We start from the raw sequence: 24,118 nt of genomic DNA on the forward strand, positions 1-24,118 counted from the left end.
TATTTATTTATTTTAATAGGCTAAACATTATGAGAGGGGGCTGGAAATAGGGTAGTGTGTGCTGGTATGGGACTTACCTTTTTTTAAAAAGTGTGAAGTGTGTGTGTGTGAAGCCAGAGAGCAACCTCAGGTGTCATCCTCAGCAGCTCTGTCCGCCTCCTTTAGACAGTCTCTCATTGCCCTAGGGCTCAGCAATTAGGCTAGACTAGCTGGTTGGTAAGCCCCAGAGATCCTCCTGTTTCTGCCTCTTCAGCACTGGGATTACACGAGTGCTCCACCACGCCCAGCATTTTTATTACATGGATTCCAGGGATCCAACCCAGGTCCTCATGCTTGCAAGGCAAGCACTCTGCTGGCTGATCTATCTCCCCATCCGGGGCTTGCACTTTAAATGGCGTGGCTTAGGGAGTCCTGTCTGGATATAGTTCTGGACAGATCCTGGAAGGAGGTAGGGAGATAAGCCTGGGAGGGGTTGGGAGCCAGGAGGTAAGACCTAATTTGCCTTTAAGCCTGTGGCCAGGGTGCTGGTGTGGAGACCAGTTAGGTACCCTGATGGTAACACAGGCCAGAGAAACCGTCTCGGAGCTCCACTGAGCCTGGAGTGGGAGGAAACAATGGTTTGTGAGTGGGAGTAGGTAGAGGGATCTGAAAGTTCTGTAGGAGAGAAGCACAAGTCTGAAGGTTGGCAAATCTGTGCAGGAAAGTGAGGACCAGTTGTTTCCATTGGAAACAGCATCTGCCTGTAATCAGGCAGGGGCTCGAGGATGATCTGGGGGTTGGGGTTTGTTTTTCAAAAGTTGGGTGAATCTTGAATGTGTTAGGATTCTTCTAGTTGTGAGTAACAGCAACCCACGCTGTCCTCTCTATGTTCTGTCGCTGTGACAAACACCATGGCCAAAAGCAACGGAGGGAGGAAAGGTTTATTCCCACTCACAGTTCACAGTGCATCATTGAAGGAAGCCAGGGCGGGAGCTCAAGCAGAAACCGTGAGGATAGCTAGTTCTCTCATAGACCCATGCTTAGCTCACCTTCTTATGCAGCCCAGGCCCACCTGCCCAGGGAATGGTGCCACCCACAGTGGGCTGGGCCCTCCCGCAGAAATCAGTAATCAAGACAGTCTCCCACAGACCTGCCCATAGGCCAGTCTGATCTAGGAAATCCCTCAATAGAGAGGCCTTTCTCAGGCAACTCTAGGCTATGTTGACAATTAAGGCTAACCATGACACGTCATAGAAACTCCAACACAGATATGTTGGCTAACAGTCTGTGGAAGGGTTGAAAACGCAAGCCTGGAACACACACATGCACTAAGGGTTCTAGAGGCACCTGCATCTTTGAAGCTCCCCTCAGCACTCCTGGGTGTTTTCTCTCCTGCAAGTTTACCTCCCCCATACAACACGATGGGGTCTCCAGTAGCATGGGTTTGTGTGTAAAGCACTGTAGGACAGTGGGTGCTGTGATGTGGGGGGTTCAGGTTCTTTGTGGATTTAAAACATTTTTACAATATTTTTTGTGTGTATATATGTGGGCACACGTGTCATGGCATGCATGTGGAAATCAGAGGACAGCTTGTAGGAGTCAGCTCTCTCCTCCTACCACAGGGTTCCTGGGATCAAACTCCAGGTTAGCAGTCGGGCCATACTCAGTGAACCATCTCAATAGCCCTGGTTTTGTTTTTTGAGACAAGGTCTCACTCTAGCTTTGGCTGGTCTCAAACTTGTAGTGATTCTGCTGTCTCAGCCTTCCCAAGCTTTGGGATTACAGGTCCGTGCAGCTGACCTATGGCCCCATTTGGAGCTGACAAGGGTCTGTTTTTGACCTTACCATTCATGGATTCTGTATGACGAGCGTTCACTCGCTGCTCCCACATCTCTGCTCACAGCCTTTCATGGTTAATGGCAGACCTTGAAGAGCGGTAGAAACTGTAACTGACAAATGGGTTCCCAGCTGGGAGTGGACAAGGGGACAGACTCTTCTGCCATTGTGATTGCATCCTCAGACTGTAAACAGACATAGGAAACAGCAGAGCTGTCTGAGGGAGTACCTTACCCCACATCATCTCACAGATCTGAATTCTCACACAGGCCACAGAGGTCAGGCTCACAGGACTGTGTTCTGTGTTTGGGTATAAATGCTGTTGTTCGTACGTTTGATATTAATGAACTACATATTAAATAAAATGTTTTAAACAGAAGTCCACATGAATTGTTGTGTTGATGACAATGTGACCAGACACTCTTAGTAACCTGCCCTTGTAGTTCCTCAGGAGTAACAGGTCAGCATTTGCTAATTCAGGGTTGGTGTGTACTTTATAGAACACAAGGGTCATGGGTTGGGAGAACTGACCCATCACAGCCTCTTAGGACCCCACATGGGAGGGAGGAGCCCAACAGACAGCTATCCATGGTGTTGCTTTGTCAGTGGCTCTGCCTCAGGCTGCATCTGCTATTCTGTCTGCCCACTGGAGCCAGAACCTATAGCCCTGCTAGCCCAATGTCAGGTAGACAGGAACAGAAGGCCCTGGAGACCAGGAAACTGTTGCTGAATTGTCATCTCCTAGGGTTTGTGACTCAAGGGATTTCTTGCTGGGCAGGCCTAGGGAAGGGAAAGGGGAGAAGAAAGAAACAGCAGTGATTTCTCAGTCTACCCAAGGGTCCAGGTGTCCCTTGTGTGTTTATCCAGACACTTACTGTACCATGGGACCAAAGGGTGCTAGGAGGTTGTGATCCAGTGACTTCATCGTAGCAGGCCACCAACATGCAAAGCAGTACTCAGGGTCCTCAGTGTCATGTAATACCCTCGAAAATAAAAGGAGGAAAAAGAGGAGAGACTGCTGATTCTCAAGGGTGGGATGGCTAAGGCAAAGCTGCCGCTACCCTCCTGGTGAGAGGGGTACTCACAAACTCTGCGTTCCAGGAGCCTCAGGTTCGGGCGCCAGCTGTGGGGTCTCTCCCTTTCCTCGTGGGTCATTGGCCACTGTTCCACGAAGACAAAAGGAGCAGAAGGGACGAGCGGGGTCAGGATGGCCAGTGAGCACTGACGGAAGAAAGCCCTTCTGGGGAGGCAGGTTCAGTGATGCAAACAGCTCCGTTTATTCAGTGGGATGTTAGGGAAAATATAGTGTGGAGGCAGCAGCCAATGCTTCAGCTGATAGGTGCTCATAGTATGCTTTATTTACATGTGGCAGTAGGCTCCTATGGGCAATGCCTAATTATATAGAAAAAACCTGGGGGTAGTTTTTACTCCAGGTAACTATGCCAAAGGTCATGTTCCAAATAAGGTCAGGCATCCGTGCTTGGGGGCACTTTCCAGATAAGTCAGGCAGAGAGCAGGAGGCCCCCTGCTGAGAAGGGGAGTCCTTCCATATAGCGCTGAGCCCCTAAAAGCTATCTGGACATGGAGGACTACAACCCTAGCAGTAGGGTTCCCCAATAGAGGCTGTGATCCAGTGACTTCATCGTAGCAGGCCACCAACATGCAAAGCAGTACTCAGGGTCCTCAGTGTCATGTAATACCCTTAAGAGAGGACAATGGGGACCAAAGACTTTGGTCCTATATCCTGGCTCTCAGTCCTCACCATGATTCTGGGAAGGTGGCAGTGTGCAGGAGCAGTCTGGTAGGGAGCAGTTGGGACCTGAACCCAATGTGGTCTGATTTCAAAGTCCGTGTTGCTATGCGCCTCGAGCAGTTAGAAATCTCATGCCAGATCTGGCACTGTCCAACTTGTGGGTATGGAATACATCTGTGTGTCTGCCTTTTTCTCCCTGTGAAGAGAGGGTCCTCTCCCTCCTTACATTATGTTGTGTAGGCCTATGACATCAAGCCATGCATTTGTGGCCAAAAGTTAGTATAATCTTACTGAAAAGGTTACGTAGAGAAGGAAGGAAGGCCGGCCGACCAGCCTGTTAGCTCAGCTGCTCCTGCTCAGATTGGTGTGTGTGCTTCTAGTGTCCCCTGTGGTCTGCATGGTGTAGTCAGTGTGACTGCAGCTAAGTTTTCCCTTTTCACCAGGACCCTATGACATGTTTCTGTGTGTCCATGTGTGTTTGTCACAGCTTTTATAATGTTGGTGGGATGGAGGGTGTAGCTTAGCTCCTGTAAGGCCCTAAGTAAACAAATCTTCCTCCTCCTCCTGCTCCTCCTCCTCCTGCTCTTCCTCTTCCTCTTCTTTCTTCTGATTGTTGTTTTATTATTTGTTCTTTTAATTTACTTTAATCTTATGTGCATGCAAGTGTACCACATGCATGCAATCAATGCCTGTAGAGACCAGAAGAGGAGATCAGATTCCCTGGAACTGGAGTTACAGATGGTTGTTAGCTGCCATGTGGGTGCTGGGAACCAAACCAGATCCTCTGTAAGAGCAGCCGGTGCTCTTAACTGCTGAGCCATCTGTTTAGCCCCAAAATCTGATGTTCAAAGTGCTTTCAGCCCCAGCATTCTAGAGAGCCCTCCCTCTATCATCCAGGAAGAAGGTGTGAAGTTCTGGACTCTGCTGGGGAGCTAAGACAGGTCCTCCTCTCAGGCTGATGCATGCAAGTGCACCCATGTCATGAGTAGGCCAGATGTTAACTGCCCTGTAGGTGGTGGGAATTGAACCTGGGACCTTTGGAAGAGCAGCCAGTGCTGTTAGCCGCCGAGCCATTTCTCCAGCCCTGCCAGAATCTGATGTTTCTTAATGTATGTATGTCAGTACTTTTGATAGACTCCCACTCTATAGCCCAGGCTAGCCTCAAATCCATGGGCATCCTCCCAAGAGCTGAGATTAGAGATATGAGCCATCATGCCTAGCCTAAGTGGTGTTTTTTTTTTTTTTTATTGTTGTGGTTTTTTTTGGTCTTTTTGAGACAGGGTCTCCCTGTAGCCCCAGCTTTCCTGGAACTCACTATGTAGACCAGGCTAGCCTTGAACTCACAGAGATCCGCCTGCTTCTGCCTCCCAAGTGCTGGGATTAAAAATCTGTGCCATCACACCTAGCTCTAAGTGTTTTTTTTGTTTTTTTTTTCGTCTTTTTCAGACAGGGTCTCCCTGTAGCCCCAGCTGTCCTGGAACTCACTATGTAGACCAGGCTGGCCTTGAACTCACAGAGATCCATCTGCCTCTGCCTCCAAGTGCTGGGGTTAAAGGCGTGTGCCACCACGCCCGGCTATAAGTGGTATTTTTTTAAAAAAACAAATTTGCCCTGTTAGAAATGACAGTATGGGGCTGGAGAGATGGCTCAGCGGTTAAGAGCACTGACTGCTCTTGCAGAGGACCCGGGTTTGATTCCCAGCTCCCACATGGTGGCTACAAACTGTCCTTAACTCCAGTTCCAGGGGAATCTGAGGCCCTCTTCTGACCTCCGCGGCACTGCACGACACGGGTGCACTCACATACATGCAGGCAATACATAGTATACACATAAAATAAAAGTTAAAAAAAAAGAAATGACAGTTTATGGGGTTCAGCAGTTAAGAGCACTGGCTGTTCTTGCAGAGGACCAGAGTTGGTTACCAGCACCCATGTGGCAACTAACAACCATCTGTAACTCCAGTTCCAGGGCGATTTGACACCTTTTTCTGGCCTCAGTGGGTACTGCATGACGTAGATACACTTACATACATACAGGAAAAACATTCATACACATAAAGTAAAAATAAAAACATTTAAATGTCAGCTTATACAGGCCTGTGATCCAGCTCTTAGGAGAAGACAGGAGGATCAGGAGTTCAAGGTCATTCTAGGTAGGATATATAGCACTTTCAAGGCTAGCCTGGGCTACATGAGACACTCAAATAAATGACAACTTGGCCTTATGAGTTATCTGTTGTTAGTGAGATTGACATCTCCCCATGTCCCTGTGCATCAATTACTTTGGATGGCTCACCAGCTCTGGTTGGCCTCTCCCCTCTCTCTGGTGGGGTCTCACATACCGTTCTGTGCCTCCAGGTCTGTGACCCACACTCTGTGGTAGCACCTTATCTGTGGGTCGCTCTCCAGCTTCTTTCCCTCTGATTTTGGTTATGTTTCTCTTGAGCATGAAGTGGCTGTGAATGTTTTTGCCTAGGGCAGCTCTTGGCTATTTTCTATATATTTTATTTATTTATTATTTTATGTGTATGCCTGTATTGCCTACACATATGTAAGTGCACCTGTGGCGTGCAATGCTCACCAAGGACAGAAGAGGTCATAGGATCCCTGGAACTGGAGTTATGGACAGTTGTTAGCTGCCATGTGGGTGATGGGATTCAAACCTGGGTCTTCTGAAAGAACAGTCAGTGTTCTTAACCATTGAGCCATCTCTCCAGCCTCGACTATTTTTTTGTGTGTGATTCTTCTCACTTTCAAGCCCTGCGTATCCTGGGAGTGAAGATGCTGTGGGCCATCTGTCCATCAGTGCCTCAGCCTCTGGGTATTCCCGAGCTGTTAGTGTCAAAGCCTGGGTTCTAGCGGACCCATTGGCCACCAGTCCCCAGTGTACCAATTACAGAGACAGGGCAGTGAGATGGCTTAGCATATAAGGATGCTCACTGCCAATGCCTGATGGCCTGAGTTTGAGCCCCAGAACCTACGTGGTGGGAGAGCTGAGTCCCGAATGTCGTCCTCTGACTACCACACACATTATAGTGTGATGCATGCATGTGCACACACAGAATAAATAAATAAATAAATAAATAAATAAATAAATAAATAAATAAATGTTTTAAAGTAGATGAGAGAAAAGTAGAGAAAGGATTTATCCAATGTGGTCACACTGGGAAGAGGAACAAATAGGTTCAGTGGCCTCCAAGTCCATCTTCTGGGTCCTGACAAGAGGTTTAGGTTTAAGCAGAGGACAAGAGGTGTGACTAAGTAAGCACCCTTCTCAAAGTGTGGTCTGCTGACAAGAGGTTTAGGTTTAAGCAGAGGACAAGAGGTGTGACTAAGTAAGCACCCTTCTCAAAGTGTGGTCTGCTGGTTATCTTTGTCTGGCTCTAGCTTCTCCTATGAAAATTTCCCCAAAACAGCCTCCCCCCGTGGCTGGCACAAGGCTTCAACCTTTCCCTCCTCCCAGCCTGACATGCCTGTGGGAATTGCAATTTCTAGAGGTGCATTTCAGTGGTCTGACGTCTAAGGGAGAGTGCACTTCTCCCTTTACAACATCTTCCCTCTTCCCTCCTGCCAGGGCTTGGGTGATGTCCTGGCAGGTCTTCCCTAAGTTCCTCTTGTGTGTTTCCCTGATGGACTGTGGGGCCCCCCACCACCTCTGGGTGTGTGTTTCCCTGATGGACTGTGGGGCCCCCCACCACCTCTGGGTGTGTGTTACCCTGATGGACTGTGGGGTCCCCCCACAGGACACTCCTGGGACTGTCCTGCTGGAGCTTGAGAGCCCTGAGCTTGTCTGCGAGGTATTCCACAGCCCTGTTTCTTTCCAAACTTGCTGGGCCTGCCTCTGCAGACTCACCTGTGCTTGGTCCTTGGAGAAACTGAAGTTTGGAGTGAGGATCACTCCCTGCCCTGCCTGATCTTGTCAGCGGCTGAACAGCCCTCCAGCCCTGAGCAGCCTGGAGCAATTTCTCACTTTGAGCCTTTGAGAACTGAGCGAGTGGGGCTCAGCCCTGGTCTTGAGTGAGAACTGAGGCTTCTTTGGAAACGTAAGTCAGAGGCCTTGAGGCAGAAAGAGGACAGTGACCTGGTGAGGGTGAGCCCAGGCATGGTAATGCCCTTCCTTCCTAGAAGGCTTGTTTTCTGTAAAGTTGGGGCAACCCCTTTTTATTCCATCTGTATTTCTTGCAGGCCTGCTTGTGGGTCTAACACTGATATCTAATGACAATTCAGAGCAAGTCCTTCCTCTAGGAGTACACGGTGGTGTGCGTGTGTCACACCGACTGGGGATAGGGTTCTGGTGGCAGCAAAACAGGATGACAAAGGTGGTCGTGGGGCACATTTGACATGGAGGCAGGAAAGGCCCCCTGAAGAGATGACATCTGGATCAGACCTGAGTGGGAAGGAGTCACCTGTGCTGGCATCCACTGGAGAGACTAGAGGTAGGGGAGGAGCCAGTACACAGGCCCCAGGGCCAGAGTCCACCCAGTATCACAGGGCAGGGGCCAGTGTAGCCAGGGGGCAGGCAGGACACCACTGTAGAATGCTGGGTAAGACTTTGGATTTTATTTCCAACTGGACAAGAAGTCCCTAAGGGAGGAACAGAAAAGGCTTTTTTTCTTTTTTTGTACCCCAGGCTGGCCTGAAATTCATGTGGTCCACGCTGGCCTCTGACTTCCAATCCTCCTTCCTCAGGCCTCCTGAGTGCTGGGATGACAAGTGTGTGCCATGACATCCAGCTTAGGAAAATATCTTTTACTTTTTAAAGATTTATTTATGTGTGGTGTGTGTGTGTGTGTGTGTGTGTGTGTGTGTGTGTGTGTACAGTGTGCATTGTAGAATCCCATAAAAGCCATAATAGGGCATTGAATCCCCTAGAACTGGAGTTACAGGTGGTTGTTAGCCACCATGTAGGTGCTGGGAACTGAACCGGATCCTCTGCAAGAGCAGCCAGTGCTCTTAACTGCCAAGCTATCTCTCCAGCCCTAGAGAATACCTATTAAGTAAAGCTCCTCCAGCCTGACCATTGGGGTAGAAGTGGAGGCTGACACTTGGGCAGTGGACATGGTCCCAGCTTAGAGGGGCTGGTGGCCACGGGTGACACTAGTAGGTGTCTGATAGCTACATGGCTGCTGTGACATTCTGCAGGAGCCCAGGTAGGCAGGAGCTGCCACAAGCACATGTGGATGTGGCTCTTAGTGGGTGGGAGACTAGGCCCTGGGTCCCTGGAACCCTGAACCTCCAGAACTGTCCCCTCATGAAGCCATACTGGGAGGAGCTTGCTTTGGTTACGTGGATACTTGAAGCGCAATGCAGAGATGGCCTGTTGAGTGTTCTTTTTTGTTTGTTTAATATTTTATTATTGTTTTTATTTTATATGTATGAATGTATTGCCTGCATGTATGTAAGTGTGCCCATGTCATGCAGTGCCTGCACAGGTCAGAAGAGGATGTTGGATCCCCTGGAACTGGAGTTATGGATGGTTGTTAGCCACTGTGTGGGTGCTGGGAATCGAACCTGGCTACTCTGCAAGAATGGTAACTGCTCTTTAACTGCTGAGCCATCTCTCTAGCCCCTCTTTTCTCTTTTCTTTTCTTTCTCCCTCCCTCCCTTCCTTCATCCCTCCCCCCGACCCTCTCAGTCTTTTTGAGACAGGGTCTCCCTGTAGCCCCAGCTGACCCAGAACTCTCTATGTAAACCAGGCTGGCCTCGAACTCACAGAGATCCGCTAATGCCATTATTATGGTTTTGTTTTTTGTTAGTTACCTGGGCACCCTAGAAACTACTGCCAGGCGACTTTGCTTCCTGGTACTGGGGGATGGAACCCATGACCTTGCTCGTGCTGGGCAAGTGCTCAGCCACTGAGATGCCCCCAGTCCTGAGGCTGACTTCATATCAAAGAATGAAAAGAGGCCTCCTGGAAGGACAGTGACTCACACTTGTGAGCTGCCTTGCGGTGGCATGGGTTGACTGAGTCACAGGCTCCTGCTTCTCAGGCCAGAGTTGCTTCTGTGACCACCCGGGCATGGTCCTTCGGTGTGGCTCTTCATCCAAAAGACTCTAGGAACTGACGGTAAAACCCTGTTGGAAGAGCTGAGTTTTACCTGTGATAGCCAAGCCTCTGCCTCATCTGTAGAGTTGGGCATTAGCTGCTGCAGATGGGAGGCAGGAATTTCTGGAGCCAGTGGATAGTGTGTGTTCCACCGGTCCTATGAGCCTGGGGCAGCTGTCAGAGCTGTTGGCACCCCAGGTCTACCTGGGGCTGGCAAGGCTTGCTGACCCCGACCCTTTCCCCAGAAGGGACCTTCTCTTTCCCTCCTGCCCTGGCATGTGTCAGGCCAGGCAGGAGCAGGAGGGCCACACACTACTGGCAGAGGGCCCTGGGCGAGGGCTGGCTCTGAGTGTTGGTTCTGTGGTGTGGCTGGAGCCTGCTGCTTGCCATTAGCCCCTATTCTGGGGAAAGAAAGAAGCCCCATAGTTTAATACCTAACACAAGGTGACAATTTGTTGAGCCTCTAAAGAAGGAAGCCAGCCTTTAACACAGGAAGTGGAGGTAGGAGGATCTCTGTGAGTTCAAGGCCAGCCTGGTCTACACAGTGAGTTCCAGGCCAGCTGGGGCTACAGGGAGACCCTGTCTCAAAAAAGGAAAAAAAATAGAGAAAAAAAAAGGAAGCCAACTTTGCTGACCCTGCCATGTGCCAGGCACTGACTGTTCCATCTGGGGTGCCAGGTAATCTGCATGTACCCAAAGAGGCCTGAAGCTGAACTTCCTGTCCTCTGACACCTGAGAAAGTGGCAGAGCAGAGGTGGAAACCCAGATCTTTCCTTCTAAAGCCTGTGGGTTTTTTCATCTTGAATAGGAAATGGTCACACATTTATCATACAGAAATGTCATTTGTAATAAAAAGCCAGAAAGAATGAAAATGGGAACCAATCTGGCATGCTCTTGAGGGGTTCCTGTCGGCCATCAAGACGGGCTTGGCTGTCCCTTTAAGTCAGATTCTCAGTGGGATTTTGAAGCCTGAGGGGAGCGCTGGGGATGTCTGCAGTAGTGCTGGAAGATCTCCCCAGCAAAGCCTTTCTGCTCAGTGTAACCAGCCCTTCAGTGACGTCCTCTGGAGCCTAGATTTTCCTTCTCTGAAGCTGCTGATTCATTCACCGGCTGGATGGAGTGTGCTCAGCCAGGCCAGCAGCTCTCAGGCTGCCACTGGGTGGAGTGCTAGGCCTCTGGGGAGGTGTCCCCAGCTTCTCTGATGCCCATGGGTGGGGGTGGGGTCCTGAGGGAGAAGGCAGAGCATCCCAGTCCTGTCAGATTTCTGACCAGAAATGCAAGTGGGGAGGACTGGGCTGGGCCAAGGTCGGAACCAGGGCCAGGAGGGTCCTTTCCCACTCCTCTGGCCTCCTCCCGCAGGGTGCTTCAAGGATGACCGCATCGTCTTTTGGACGTGGATGTTTTCTACCTACTTCATGGAGAAACTGGCCCCCCGACAGGATGACATGCTTTTCTACGTGCGACGGAAGCGGGCCTACACCGGTGGCGAGAGCAGTGTCGATGGGAGGAAGGTGGGTGACCCCTCCAGCACCCCCATACCTGTACCCAGAGCATCCATTAGGGCCTGCCTGGTCTGCAGGGGTGCTTCCCTGCAGCCTACGAATGTGTCTGAAGGGGAAAGTTTCCTTCCTGAGCAGCCACCACATTCAAAGAACCTGGGAGATGGTCACCTGTGCTGCCTACTTGTGGGATGTGCCCAGGTGTCTGCTGTGACCCTGGAAGGCATGATTGTTGGCTTTGTAGCTTTGAGGAAACTGAGGCTTGGAGTCCAGCTGAAGTGATCAGCCTCTCAGCAAGTGAGTGAATTGTAGTGCAGAGGTTTGAGGCCCGAGTCCAGGAACTTCTCCTGGGCAGGGCAATGACCGGCTGGTGGTGATCGTGACAGAAGATTGTTTTCCTCTGACTCAGCCCTTACTACTAGAGACTCGGAAAAGCACTTGGCCCTGTCCTTGCTCCCCTTGTGAATTCCCAGCACCTGGGTGGGATGGACAGATAAGGAGACACAGGGCTCAGAGGTGAATCCACCCACCAAAGGCATTTCATGCTCTAAGCATAACTGTGGAGTTCATGAGGCAGAATTTTGTTCACTTCCTGCTTCTCTTTTTCAGATGCTTTAGTGGTTTGTAAAATGTTTAAGCATCCCTCATGCCAAACTTGGAAATGGTTTCTCTGCATTTATGGACAAAAGGCTATGGAGCCAGGTCTGGGTCTTACCGCCTACATGGCTCTAAGCCCAGTACCCTGTGACTTGGGCAAGGTTTCTCAACTGTGGCTCACACTGAGTGGTAGGAGCCCTTTCCCTGTCACAAGCCTGGACACATACAAAATGCATTTGCTGTGAAAGAGGCCTTGGGAGCTATCTTGCCAGGCTGGCATGGAAGGAGACCATGAGTCACTGGCCAGACAGAGGAGGAAGTTAGGGTCTGGAGAAGCAGGTGTGGCTGTCAACTGGACAAGGAACCAGGAGAGTATGGAGGCCTCACAGATCAGCCCCAGTGGCACATGGGTAGGGCAGGGAATGCCCCATGGAAGAAATGAAGCCTAGACATGATTGGCAGGTTTATGTGGCAGGTGTTGGTAAGTGGTACCACTGATGCCAGAACCTTCTGGATAGGGAGGCCAGCCCTGGGCTCCTCAGGTTCACTCCTTTCTGGTGTGCAGTCAGAAATCCAGTTTTCTCCCCTCTAACTTTCCTTATGGCTGTGCCCTGGATCCAGACCTCTCTGGGACTTGGAGCAGACAGTTGGTAAGGGTAGAGCCCTCCCCTCTGAGGCTGGGATGTTTAGGGTTGATGTGACCATAGATGTCCTTGAAGGGATGGGTGTCAGGGAACCTCTGTATGCCGGTGACCTCCATTGTGGGCACCCCCCTCTAGCCCCAGCACAACATAGATGTGGGCCCTGCTCTCACTCAAGGCTTACCTCAGTGTGTGAAGGCCTTCAGGGTGGCATGTTTAGGGTTGATGTGACCATAGATGTCCTTGAAGGGATGGGTGTCAGGGAACCTCTGTATGCCGGTGACCTCCATTGTGGGCACCCCCCTCTAGCCCCAGCACAACATAGATGTGGGCCCTGCTCTCACTCAAGGCTTACCTCAGTGTGTGAAGGCCTTCAGGGTGGCAGGGCTATGGACCTAGCCTCTTCTGGGAGAAGTCAGCAGGAGACAGGGAGGACAGGTGTGTGTTTGCCTTCGACAGGCCTGTGTGAGTCCTAGAAGGACCAGGTGGAGAGAAGGGAGGAGAGCAGATGGTGGCTCTTGGGTGGAAGAGAAGAGAAAGGCAACTTTTCCTTTGAGAAGCAGCCCTCAATCCAAGGGGAGGAGTTTGGAGCAGGAGGGTCCCCAGGGCTATGTCAAGACACACTGAAGATTTGGGGGTGTCGAGGTCATTGTGGGGAGCCTGAATCTAGCAGGAACTCTGAGTACCACTGAGCTACTGCAAATGGCCCTTTCCCCAGCACTGAGAACAGAAATGACACTGTCCTTGGGAAGTGTGTTGGAACTGAGTGACAGCCACAGAGAGGGAGGGAAGAATGGGGCAGTGGGGCTCAGAAGAGGGGACATCTGTCTGCAGGATTGTAGGACAGGGCCCAGCAGTTGACAGAGGACATACTGTGGCCCCTGCCTGCTGGGAGAGGGATCCCAGGCACAAGTGCCCCAGGTGATTTAGTGTGTGACGTCACCAGCAAAGTGCCCTGACCTTAGTTCTACATATAGGGAGGAGGAAATGTACCCAAACCCAGTGACAGGAGACCCAAGAAGAGAGGCAGCAGTCTTGCTCCTTGGTGACTCCACGCAGGCCTCAGGGGAAGTGGGAGCTCCATCCCTGAGACAGCCCATGCACTGAGGCATGGTCATCTGCCACCTCTGCATGGATTCCTGGGAGGGCTGACTGGGCGGTGTCTGATACAGGGTTTGGAAGGCCAGGCCTAGGGTTAGGAAAGGCTACCCAGACTGGACATTTTTCCCAGGCCAGCAGTCCTGCAGAGGGCAGGCAGGAGGTGCTGGGAAGCCCCAACCCTCCAGGAAACAAGCCCCAGCCCAGGGCTGCTGAGGTGTGGGCTCCCAGCCTGCATTCGAAGTGTTTGGCGGCAGGCGAGCACCCCACTGTCTCCCACCCCTTTCAGTCTGCTGGTACAGGTTGTCATGGCAACAAGCCTGGCTCCCTGCCTAGCTGAGGAGGGTGGATTGGCAGAGCCAGAGCTGCAGTGTGGGTGGGCTTGGGGTGCTCCTGGGTGCTCCTGGAACCTTGGGATTTTTTCCATCTTCCGTAGCATGTCAGAATCCCCTGTGCTGACTTATGTCACCCTGGACAGTCCCTGTTCTCAGCAGCCCGTTTTGTCTTTGACAGTGAGGGATATGGGCATCTGTTTGTTTCTTTGCCTATGCCAGTGGCCTCATATTCATGACCTCAGCAGTCCTGGGGTGCAGATGACCCCAGATCTACACAGAACACCAAAGCTCAGAGTCATTGAGGTGCCTGCCTGGGTCCTTCTGCCTCCTGATGCCACACCATGACTCCTGGTTGTGTGCTTTCTCCTTTGGTAGTTTTTCTTATCTGTAAAAGATGTGCCAGTGTGTACAGGTTGGTGGTCTTCTGTCTGTGTGAGTCTACTGCGCACCCAGGTGGGTGGGCCGTGCCTGTCCTGAGCTCACACAGGTGGAGTTCGGTGTGTGCTCTGGCTGCGACTTCCTCTTGGCAACACTTGGGAGTGTGCCCGTTGACACAGGGGCTGTGATGGCAGTGGTTGCTGTGTGCTGCTGGGTACCACCCATCTGCCCTTCTGTGGGTGAGTGGGTGAGTGGGTGTCTAAGCAGCTCCGGCCTGTTCTCGGACACACCGGGAGTCACTGTTCCACTGTTCAGTGTGCTGCGGTGCTGACCCAGCACAGCTGTGCACTTGTTTTTCTTGGCCTGCACTGAGCCAGCAGAGGTCTGCTGAGCATCTGCCACATGCGCAGTGTGCACTTGCTGCCTGTGTGGGGCTGGGTGGGTTTTCCTTTGGGGAGAAGCAGCTGGGGTTCAGGATGGTAAGTGCTGCGAGAACAGAAAAGTGGCCCAAAAAGGCAATGAAGTGAGACCAAAGGGAGGACCCCAGGGAGCACCAGGAGGAGAGCACCAAGGGGAGGCAGAGGGGGAGCATTGGGAGGAAGCACCAGCTTTGCGTTTACGTCACCTGCTCAGAGTTTAGGTGATTTCCACAACCACACATGGAAAGTAGGAGTCATGCCCCACCCTATCCCATCCAGAACCCCCCTCCCCCGTGGCATACCCCTGAGGCACTTCTGCACAGATCCCAGCTCTGCCTCTGTACACTGGCCTGTGCCCCTGCAAGAAGCCCAGCAGTGCCCAGCAGGAGCTCAAAGAAGCCCTCCTGGGCCTACTAGGACTCAGTCTCAGCCCTGCCCCCACCAGGACAAGCTGTGTCAAAATCTGCTTTGCCTCCCCCCTCTAATGCTCTCCTCCCTGGAGAGGGGCAGATGGCTGCTCCGCTCTCTTTGATGGTTGTCTAGTATCTAGTATGTGATCTTCAGCCTGTTTCAGTGGGATTCACGGTGCCTTTCTTGCAGACAAACAGGTTGATAATCTGTAAAGCATGGAGCCCAACCACTGCTGTTCACTGTGAGCCCAGCAGGCATTGCTGTCCTTAGCAGCACTTGGGAAATGCATGATCCTTTAAGCATCACAACTTTGAGAGGAAGATGCTGTTAGTCTGTTGTACAGATGAGGAAACTGAGGCTCCAGGGGAAGAGTAGATGAGGGCTGGGGATGGGGGTCTTGTCTATGTTACTGCCTGCCCAGGGCAGCCGTCAGGATGTGGAGAGCTGCAGGGGACCCTGGAATCTCACTCTGTCCTATGTTGCAGCTGGCTGAGGCTGAGCCGGAAGTAGAGGTGGAGGTGTACCGGCGGGACTCCAAGAAGCTACCGGGCCTGGGAGATCCCGACATTGACTGGGAGGAGAGCGTGTGCCTGAATCTCATCCTGCAGAAGGTATCGGGTGGGGTGCCATAGGGTATCCATGGGTCCGAGGGACAGTGACCCTCATACATGCTGACCTGTGCTCTCTTGTAGTTGGACTACATGGTGACCTGTGCAGTGTGCACCCGTGCAGATGGGGGGGACATCCATATTCACAGAAAGAAATCCCAGGTGAGCCCAGGTGCAGGAGCCAGGCCACCCCCCACCAACCCCGCCCCAGCAACCCTCTGGTTACCTGTTCTGGGACTTGTCCCCCTCCTTTCTCTTCTGCTTCCCTCCCCCTCCTCCTCCTCACTTTTCTATCCCTGAGGCAAGAGGTTGACTGGTTTTGTGCATCCACCCACGTCCCTCGGATGCATCTCTGGCTTTGGACTGAGTCTGAGCAGCGTGGCCACGTGGCCTGTACCTGCGATGCCTCTGGGCCACCCTCCAGGCAAATATTTCATCCCTTTCCATCTGCTTTTTTTCAGCAAGTATTTGCATCCCCCAGCAAACACCCCATGGACAGCAAAGGGGAAGAATCCAAGATGAGTTACCCCAACATCTTCTTCATGATCGACAGCTTTGAGGAGGTGAGCACTTGCCACTGGCCACGCTCCACTTCCCCTCTCAGGACGTTTGAGACTGACACCCTGTAATCCTCACAGGAGACTTGGGTGTCTGGAGCAGGGAAGGTTCTAGACACCAGCCAGTGTGGCTCCCCATCTTCCCAGTGTTTAACCTGGGACAAGTTCTCCTTGCTCTGAGCCTTGGTTTCCTCATCTCTAAAGTGAGCATCAGGACCAGGTTTCCTACCCAGGGGTCAGGGTTGGCAGCCTGAGGATTGCTGAGTGGAAGAACACCGGCGATGCTTACAGTAAACGCTGCCTGGCCAGGAGCAGCTGTTATTTCTGCTGCTCTGTGATTGACCATCTCTGCCCATGCTACTCAGAATTTCAAGGGTGTCAGAGAGGGTGGGCCTTCAGTCCTGTGACCAAGCCTCTGTTGTAAAGCTAGGGAAAAGGGCCTGGAAAACACTTAGAGAAATACAGATGCCAGGAGGTGTGGGCAGGGAGGCTGGCCATCCCACTCTCTGCTAGGCTCCTCTGTTGAGGCTCTTGGGGGAGGGTCCTTTGGGCTCACCCAGAGATGGTCAGAGAACCTGCGGAAGTGCCTGCAGCTCGGGGTGACCTGCTCTCCCCAGGCTCACTCTGCTCAGCTATTTACTGCCTGAGTCTAACCTTGAAGCTCATGTCTGTGTGGCAGCCCCTGGGAGCAGCAGCTCTGGTTGGTTGTTTGCACCCAAGCTCCAGTGCTCTTCTCCTAGGCAGGTGGTACAGGCTCACATGGAGCCAAGGTCAGGGCAAGGTGGGCTGGACAGGGCTGGCAGGAAGGAGGTCCCCAAGTGTCTGCACAGCCCTTGTAGCTTTAACTTGGTATGAAACAGCGGGATGAAGGTTCTTCAAGAGGCTGGGCTTGGAGTGGGTGGCACCCCCAAGCAAGGCTGCTCCTATCTGTGAGGATCAAAGGCTGGGTGGTGGAGAGCTGGGTAGCCTTGGCAAGTGAGCTGACCTCTTCTCAGGGTCCTCTGCAGAATGGGGTCTTTCCTCCTTTTCTTTCTCTTCTCCCCCCTTCCATCTCTCCTCTTCCTCATCCTCCTCTTTCTCCTTTTCCTCCCCCCTTCCTCTTCCTCTTCCTCTCCCTCTCTATTTCTTTCTGGAGATGGGCTCTCACAGCATAGCCCACTCTGGCCTCAAACTCCCCATCTTCCTGCCTCAGCTGCCCACATGCTGGTGCTGGGATTACAGGTTGTACCATATCCAGCTCATACCTTCGAGGTCAGGCCAGGGTGTGGTTTACGTGGTGGCACTGACATTTGATGTCCCTGCCTCCTCTTCTCCCACCTCAGGTGTTCAGTGACATGACTGTGGGGGAAGGAGAGATGGTCTGCGTTGAGCTGGTGGCCAGTGACAAAACCAACATGTTCCAGGGCGTCATCTTCCAGGGTTCCATCCGCTACGAGGCTCTGAAGAAGGTGTACGACAACCGCGTGAGTGTGGGGCTGTTTAGGGGTGCTTTGGGAAGGCCTCCATCCCAAAGCACCAAGTGCATGGGCACTTGATGCCCACAGCTGTGCTAAGATTCCCCCCCCCCCAATCAGGGCACCTACTGCCCCTCTGGCAGCTCCTGGCCTGGGTATATAGTCTGCCTTATGTTCTTTTGTCTCTGCCCACCTGTGTCCATCTTTGATAGAGGTGGGGACTTGTCCCTCTGAAGTTCCCTGCAGGGTAACAGCCGGTGGTGCAGTACTCTGCCTGCCCCAACTAGCCCCTGACTAACTCAGTGGAGAGAGGAGTCCAGGTGGACAGGCCACTGCTATGGCTGGTGCCACAGCTTGGAGTCAACACTGCAGTCTGTGTGGTGTGATGGGGAGACTCAGAGCAGTGAGAACAGACTTGGCCAGGGCTCCAGAGCACAATCCCCATCAGACCGTCTATTGTGCTTGCCTGGGTTCCCTGTGGCGCAGACAACCCCCAAGGATGGCCTCGGAGATGGTCACACTGGCTGCTGTGTCCCAAGGGAGAGGAGCCAGCCCCACAGCACTGACTTAGGCCACATCCCACCCGCTGCAGGTGAGTGTGGCTGCTCGCATGGCCCAGAAGATGTCATTTGGCTTCTATAAATACAACAACATGGAGTTCGTACGCATGAAGGGGCCTCAGGGCAAGGGCCATGCTGAGATGGCGGTCAGCCGCGTGTCTACTGGGGACACATCCCCCTGTGGAACCGAAGAGGACTCGAGCCCAGCTTCACCCATGCACGAACGGGTAAGGGCTACATGGCCAGGGGAGGGGCCTCCTGCCCCATGGATTTACTTTCCACACACCTTGTTACCCCACAGCCCCTGGCTGAGGGAGATTATCACCTGGCCACCAGCCCACCACTGCTGATAAGGAGACAGCCTCAGAGAGGAAGTGACTTGTATAAGGTCACTCAGCAGGCTTGTGCCCTGGCCAGAGCTTGCTCTGCCTCTAAGCTGCTGTTGCTACTGGGCTGAGTCTCAGAAGTCATGGGCAGAAGGGACTGACTAGGAAGGCAGGTGTGGCCCTGGTGCCCTCCTGGGTAGACCTGCTGGGCAGCTATGGGCATACAAGCCCTTCCACAGTGGGTCCTACAAGGACAGCCAGTAAGCACAAAGGGGTCACCCAACTCCTCTCCTAGCCTGGCCATTTGTCGAGAGGGTTTGTCGGTTAGCAGTAGCCCCATGGGCAGGCCTAAGCGTTCCCACTCACAGACCTGGAAATTCAGGCTGCTGCCCAGGCGATGTGGCGCTGAGGGCTCAGCACAGGCCTAAGCCTTGCTGGTTAAGAGTGCTCTGTCCCCAGGTAGAGAGCCGAGGCCAGTGGCCATGTGACAGGCCCCAAGGCAGGTAGGAAAAAGGCTCTACCCACCATCACAGTGTCAGGAGGCTGCCTAGAGCACTAGGTGGGCCAGCTCTGCTGTTCATGAGGCTTTGGGCAAGTCTCTTTCTCTCTGAGCTTCTGTTCTCTCATTCAGAAATGGGGTGCGAACCTACTTCCCAAGGTGTGGGGGCTCCTTGTGCGAGACTTGGCCCTGCAGAGTGTCCCCAGATAGGCACAAGGTTTCTTTCTGCAGCTGATGTCATGGAAGTAACACTCAGGAGCCGACTGGTGGGTGGGTGGCTCCCTTGCATTCCTTCCTGGCTGCCTATTTTTCTTTCTGGTGGGATCTTCTGGTCAATCAGTGTCTTTTCTAAACCAAAGAGAAATGCATTTTTTCATGGACTGTTGAGTCCAGTTCCAGGGAGGGGTCCCTCCTGTCTAGGAAATGGAGAGGGTTAGGTGCTGAGCTCTTGGATGAGGGGCCTGTTCTGCTGTTTAACATTGCTCAATGGGATCCTGAAATGATGTGTGTGTGCCAGGTGCGCAGAAGGGCCTGGGCCCAAAGGCTGCACAAAGCTGAGTGTTTGCGACGTGGCCTACCCAAGCCTTGATTCCCCCATCTAACAAGCAGGAGTGGCTGTGAGGGGCAAGAGGCCCCTGGCCCTACATAGCAGGGGTTTCTGGGATCCGGGTAGGAGTTGTGAGGTCCTGCTGCTCACTGCAGGCCCCAAGCCTGCTGCTCGTGTGCCCACTGTTGCCCGCCCTCCCATCCTCAGGGGTCACTGTAACCAGTGCATGACAAATGCAGACTGTGTGTATTGTGGTTTCTGGTGTTTGTTTTTTATCTCTTAAAACCTTCCCTGGCTTGAGGGAGGACCGTCTGGAGCCCAGCAGCCGCCGGAACTTTGGTGGATGTCGGAGCTATGACGAGGAGGCCGATGGGGCTCCCGAAGTCTCCAGCTCAGCTTGCTGCTCCGATTCTTGTTTGCGTGGGGAGGAGGGAGGAGATGGGCCAAGTTCCCTCTGCCTGGAACGCCCTTCCCCCCCTTCTTCACCTGGCGAACTCCTACTCGTCCTTCAAGACCCAGCTCAAGCCGCACCTCCGGGAAGCCTACCCCTGATGGCCCAGGCTGTCTGTCCCTTCTACCGTGCTTCCGTGTCCTGTGCTTCCCTCTCTCCATCTCAGTGGCCAGCATGCAGTCTGTGGTTGTCACTTCCCAAGTCTGTCACCCCCAGCAGACTGTGCGCCCCTTGAGGGCAGGGACCTATGTCTTGTGCCTGTCTGTGCCCACCTCACCCCTAGTGAGTGTGGAAAATGCTGGTGATGGGGACTGGATGTGCTTGGAAGGGAGGAGAGGCAATGGGAAGAGAGTTGCTTTGCCTAGGTACTTAGGGAGAGGGGGCTGGGAGCAAGAGGGAAAGGGGTCTGTGGGCCAGAAGACATCGGGGGTGGTCATCTGAAGTCCCCATTTGCCGTCCTCCTACTACTGGGTGGCTGTCAAGGTTGCTGTCCTGCCTCATTCATCAGATGGGCCATTGTGAGCCTCTGTGAGGGGTGTGGCTGGTATGACGTGGCTAAGGGCTCAACAGGTCAGCAGCCCAGGACACCAGCCACGCTTTGCTGTTGAGATGTGGAAGAGCCCCTCTGTTGGTTTTGGTGGCAACCTGCTTCCTCCTCAGGCAGTGCTGGCAGTCAGGTACTCTGCTAGTCTCCAGTGCCCTATGTCCCCTCAGCCGGGACAGCTGACCCTCAGACCAAGGGCAACTGGGTATGCGTGGATGACGAGTGGCTTTGGGGCCCCACAGCAGGCTCTGTTCCTGCCACTCTTGTGACTTGGCCCTCTTATTCCTAGGTGACCTCCTTCAGCACCCCTCCCACACCGGAGCGGAACAACCGGCCCGCCTTCTTCTCCCCATCTCTCAAGAGGAAGGTGCCACGGAACCGCATTGCGGAGATGAAGAAGTCACACTCTGCCAATGACAGCGAGGAGTTCTTCCGAGAGGATGACAGTGGAGGTGACTGGTCCCTCACTCTTCCATCTCCTTATCTGGGCTCCCTGGGTCAGCTTCCCTCACTCTGAAACCCTTCTGTCCCAGGGTGAACTTCAAGGTTACTCTGGCCTGTCTCTGCCTCCTCTGCCTCTTACTCTACATCAAGAGTCATCCTAACTCATGCCCTCCCCTCTGGCCTGCCAGTGACCTTCTGGTGTCTGCCTAAGGTCCCTGCTTGGCTGCTTGGTTCCACCCATTTCTCAGTGGTCCACACCACCACCAGAGGACCATGCACCTTCAGAATGAGAATCCTCAGCCTTGTGGGCCAGGGAAGCCAGGGGCCAGTGGGGACTCTGCCTGTCTTTTAGAAAGCGGTGTTCAGAGAATGGGTGGCCCTCAGACCCAGATTGGGAAGTTTTGGGGGACTCTGGGCATCCCTCACTGTCCTCAAGATGAATTGGTACCATGACAGCCCCATGTGTGTGTGTTGAGTGGATAGAAGGGAAGGAGGGCTTCACCCAGGTGGGCACTGCGTGCTCTCTGGCCCAGGCCCAGGTGGAGGCTGGGCCTGGCAGACTGAAGGGGTTACAGGTCTAGAGGCTGGGCTCTGGGTGTATTGGCATTGGTGAGGAACATCCGTGAACATAGCGTGGCTTGGACACAGCGTGGCTGGGAGGGGGCAACATGCTCCGCTTCCCCCAGGTCCTGTTCTGGGGCACTGACCTGTCTCTCTCCTCTCCAGCTGACCTGCACAATGCTACTAACCTGCGGTCCCGGTCCCTGTCAGGGACAGGGCGGTCCCTGGTCGGGTCCTGGCTGAAGCTGAACAGAGTGGATGGAAACTTCCTTCTCTATGCACATTTGACCTACGTCACCTTGCCACTGCATCGGATCTTGACAGGTAGTGGCTGGGGGGAGACAGGCCCTTGCAGAGCCTCCTGTTTCCAGACCTCAGTGGACTGTGGTTTCCTGAGTTAGTGTCTTCCCTCAGCATCTGTCCCTGAAGCCTTTTCTGACTGGCCCTTGTTGAATGGTTGTCGTTCCTGTGCTTGGGCTCTGCTTGTGGCCCTGGCCAGAAGCCCTGCTGGGTTGAGCTCTGAGTCCCGGGTCCTGCGGGGACCCCAGCCTCCTGGCCTTTGCTGGGCTCTGCAGCTGTGTCTGTGCATTGCTGGTCTGGGACGGCAGAGTGGTCTGGGGCCTCTGCGGCCTGTGGGGCCCAAGTGGAAGTGCATGTGTGCAGTAGCGGTGGCTCCCTCCTAAGGGGGCCAGTGGCCGAGTGCCATCATCCCACCTGCTTCCCTCCTGCCACCCTAGACATCCTGGAAGTACGGCAGAAACCCATCCTGATGACCTAGTGTGTGTGGAGCCTGCACGGAGTCCCGGCCCTGCCCGGCCCTGGGAGCGCTGTCAAGTGCCTACCTGTCACCCCCACCCGGGTCTTCTGTGACAAGCCAGCGCCGGAGTTGCAGCCAGGCAGGGCCGCTCGACTCCTGGGGCCAGGGCCGACTCTGTGAACACCAGCCCAAACTGAAGTGCCTCGTCGTCCTTTGCTGGCTCTGCTCCTACCCTGTTCCCCTGCCTGGCCCCTCAGCCTTCTGGAGAGCCATCTGCTCCAAGGAAGGCCAGAGACACCAAGAGGCCATAGAGCGCGTGAGGGGCCACCAGCTTCCAGAATGTGCCCCTGACCTGGGCTCCCACCCTGACCAGCAGGCAGAACCCAACTGCTGGGGCTCTGCACCAGGCCGACCATCCACACTTCTCTTACATAACCAGTTAAGATTTTGTAATGCTGTACTGATGAATTTCAGTGCCCAAGTCATCCCCAACCTAAGTTCCCCCAGTTATCACTCGTCACACTGGGTTCCCGCCAGAAGATGGGGATCATGAACCCTTTGGAGGCTTTTCCTGGGCTGGGAATACCTCGTCCCACGCCCAGCTCCAGAACGGGCCTCAACCTCAAACTGAACAGACAGGCCCTGATCCCCCAGAATGGCCTTCACTTCCAGCCAAAGAACACCACTAACACTCAGACCTCCAACCCCGAGACGCCCCGCCTCGGTCTCGGCTGGAGGGACCCACAGGACTGCTTCTGAGAGAAGGTGGGAGGGCATGTCTGCTGAGGGGGTGTCTGATGGGGACTGGGGTTGGCGTCTTCCCAGGAAGGTTCTAGGCAGAACCATCCTTAGGCCAGATCTCCGGAGTGAGGCAGGTGCCATCTCCTCTGTGCTGGCCCTGTTCTCAGCCCAGCATCCTGGGTGGAGGAGCAGACTTTACTGTTATGAGCAGACAGTGCACTGGGTGGGTGCAGGTAGCCATGTGCCAATAGTCCAGGCCTCAATCTGGCAGTGTGCTCTCGAGAAAGCTGAGGCCTCCCCTATCCAACTGGAATAAACTGGAAGCTGGGCCTCTTTGTTGTTATTTGGAGTTTGGTGTCCCGAACCCTGGATGACTGGGCTATGTGATAAGCATCAGCTCTGTGGGCTGAGAGCGAGCACAGGGGTGTGCCTCCTGCCTAGCCCCATTCCATGGAGTCTGAGATCGGGAACTACTTTGGGGCTTTCTCTAGATTTTGTATATTGTTATTAAAAGCGAGCTATTGCATTTCATTCTGCCTCGGTTTGCCCACCTGTAAAATGGGTCTGATACCACCTACCTCACTGAAGTCTCCAGGGTTCCAGTGCACAGCTGGGTCAGGGTATAATGGGTCGCCAGTCATTGTGCATAGCTTGGGTTGCATCTTAGGGCTGGGTGTTAGGCAACAGGAGGCTGGCCTCTCCTGCCTGCTCTGGAATAGCTTCTTCCAAAAGGGATGAGGAATGGGTGTGTCCAGGACACGCAGTCTCCAGAAGCATTTGGCTCAGTCTGGAGCACTGGTCCCCATGTACTCTGACCAGTCTCAGTGCATCAGAGCCCAGTCCTGCCTCAGTGTCAGAGCAGCAACATAGGCATTGCCCAGTGGTCCAGGATACCATCCTTCTGCGGGGGTGCGAATGCTGCCCTCAGGTCTGTGTCCAGGGCAGCCACAGCACACCTGATGCTTCAGGAGCCTGGTTATTCTGGGGTCTGAAAACAGAACCTGGGATTTGGGGGGAAATACAGCCTGGTGTGTCCTCGGTGGAAGAATGAGACAGGGCTCAGGGCTGGCTCTGCTAA

At 53.6% G+C, this 24,118-nt stretch overlaps 1 protein-coding gene across 3 annotated transcripts in view; it reads left to right on the forward strand.

Annotated features, from left to right (window-relative positions):
* Kiaa0930 (KIAA0930 ortholog) overlaps positions 1 to 23,571 on the forward strand; it is a 41,405-nt gene extending 17,834 nt beyond the window's left edge. For 2 of the 3 annotated variants that reach the window (XM_008844704.3, XM_008844703.3), the window contains exons 2-10: positions 10,973 to 11,124; positions 15,477 to 15,602; positions 15,684 to 15,761; positions 16,061 to 16,162; positions 17,479 to 17,619; positions 18,203 to 18,397; positions 20,827 to 20,989; positions 21,708 to 21,866; positions 22,280 to 23,571. In XM_008844704.3, coding sequence (XP_008842926.1) covers positions 10,973 to 11,124; positions 15,477 to 15,602; positions 15,684 to 15,761; positions 16,061 to 16,162; positions 17,479 to 17,619; positions 18,203 to 18,397; positions 20,827 to 20,989; positions 21,708 to 21,866; positions 22,280 to 22,320 — 1,157 coding nt within the window. In that variant the 3' untranslated portion in view covers positions 22,321 to 23,571. Of the gene's footprint in view, positions 1 to 10,721; positions 11,125 to 15,476; positions 15,603 to 15,683; positions 15,762 to 16,060; positions 16,163 to 17,478; positions 17,620 to 18,202; positions 18,398 to 20,826; positions 20,990 to 21,707; positions 21,867 to 22,279 lie in introns of those variants that run through there. The other variant, XM_008844702.3, reaches the window with a different exon arrangement.
* The last annotated feature ends 547 nt before the right edge of the window (positions 23,572 to 24,118 follow it).

This window comes from Nannospalax galili, unplaced genomic scaffold (genome assembly GCF_000622305.1).
Source record: "Nannospalax galili isolate Female #2095 unplaced genomic scaffold, S.galili_v1.0 scaffold180, whole genome shotgun sequence".
Lineage (NCBI taxonomy): Eukaryota > Metazoa > Chordata > Mammalia > Rodentia > Spalacidae > Nannospalax > Nannospalax galili.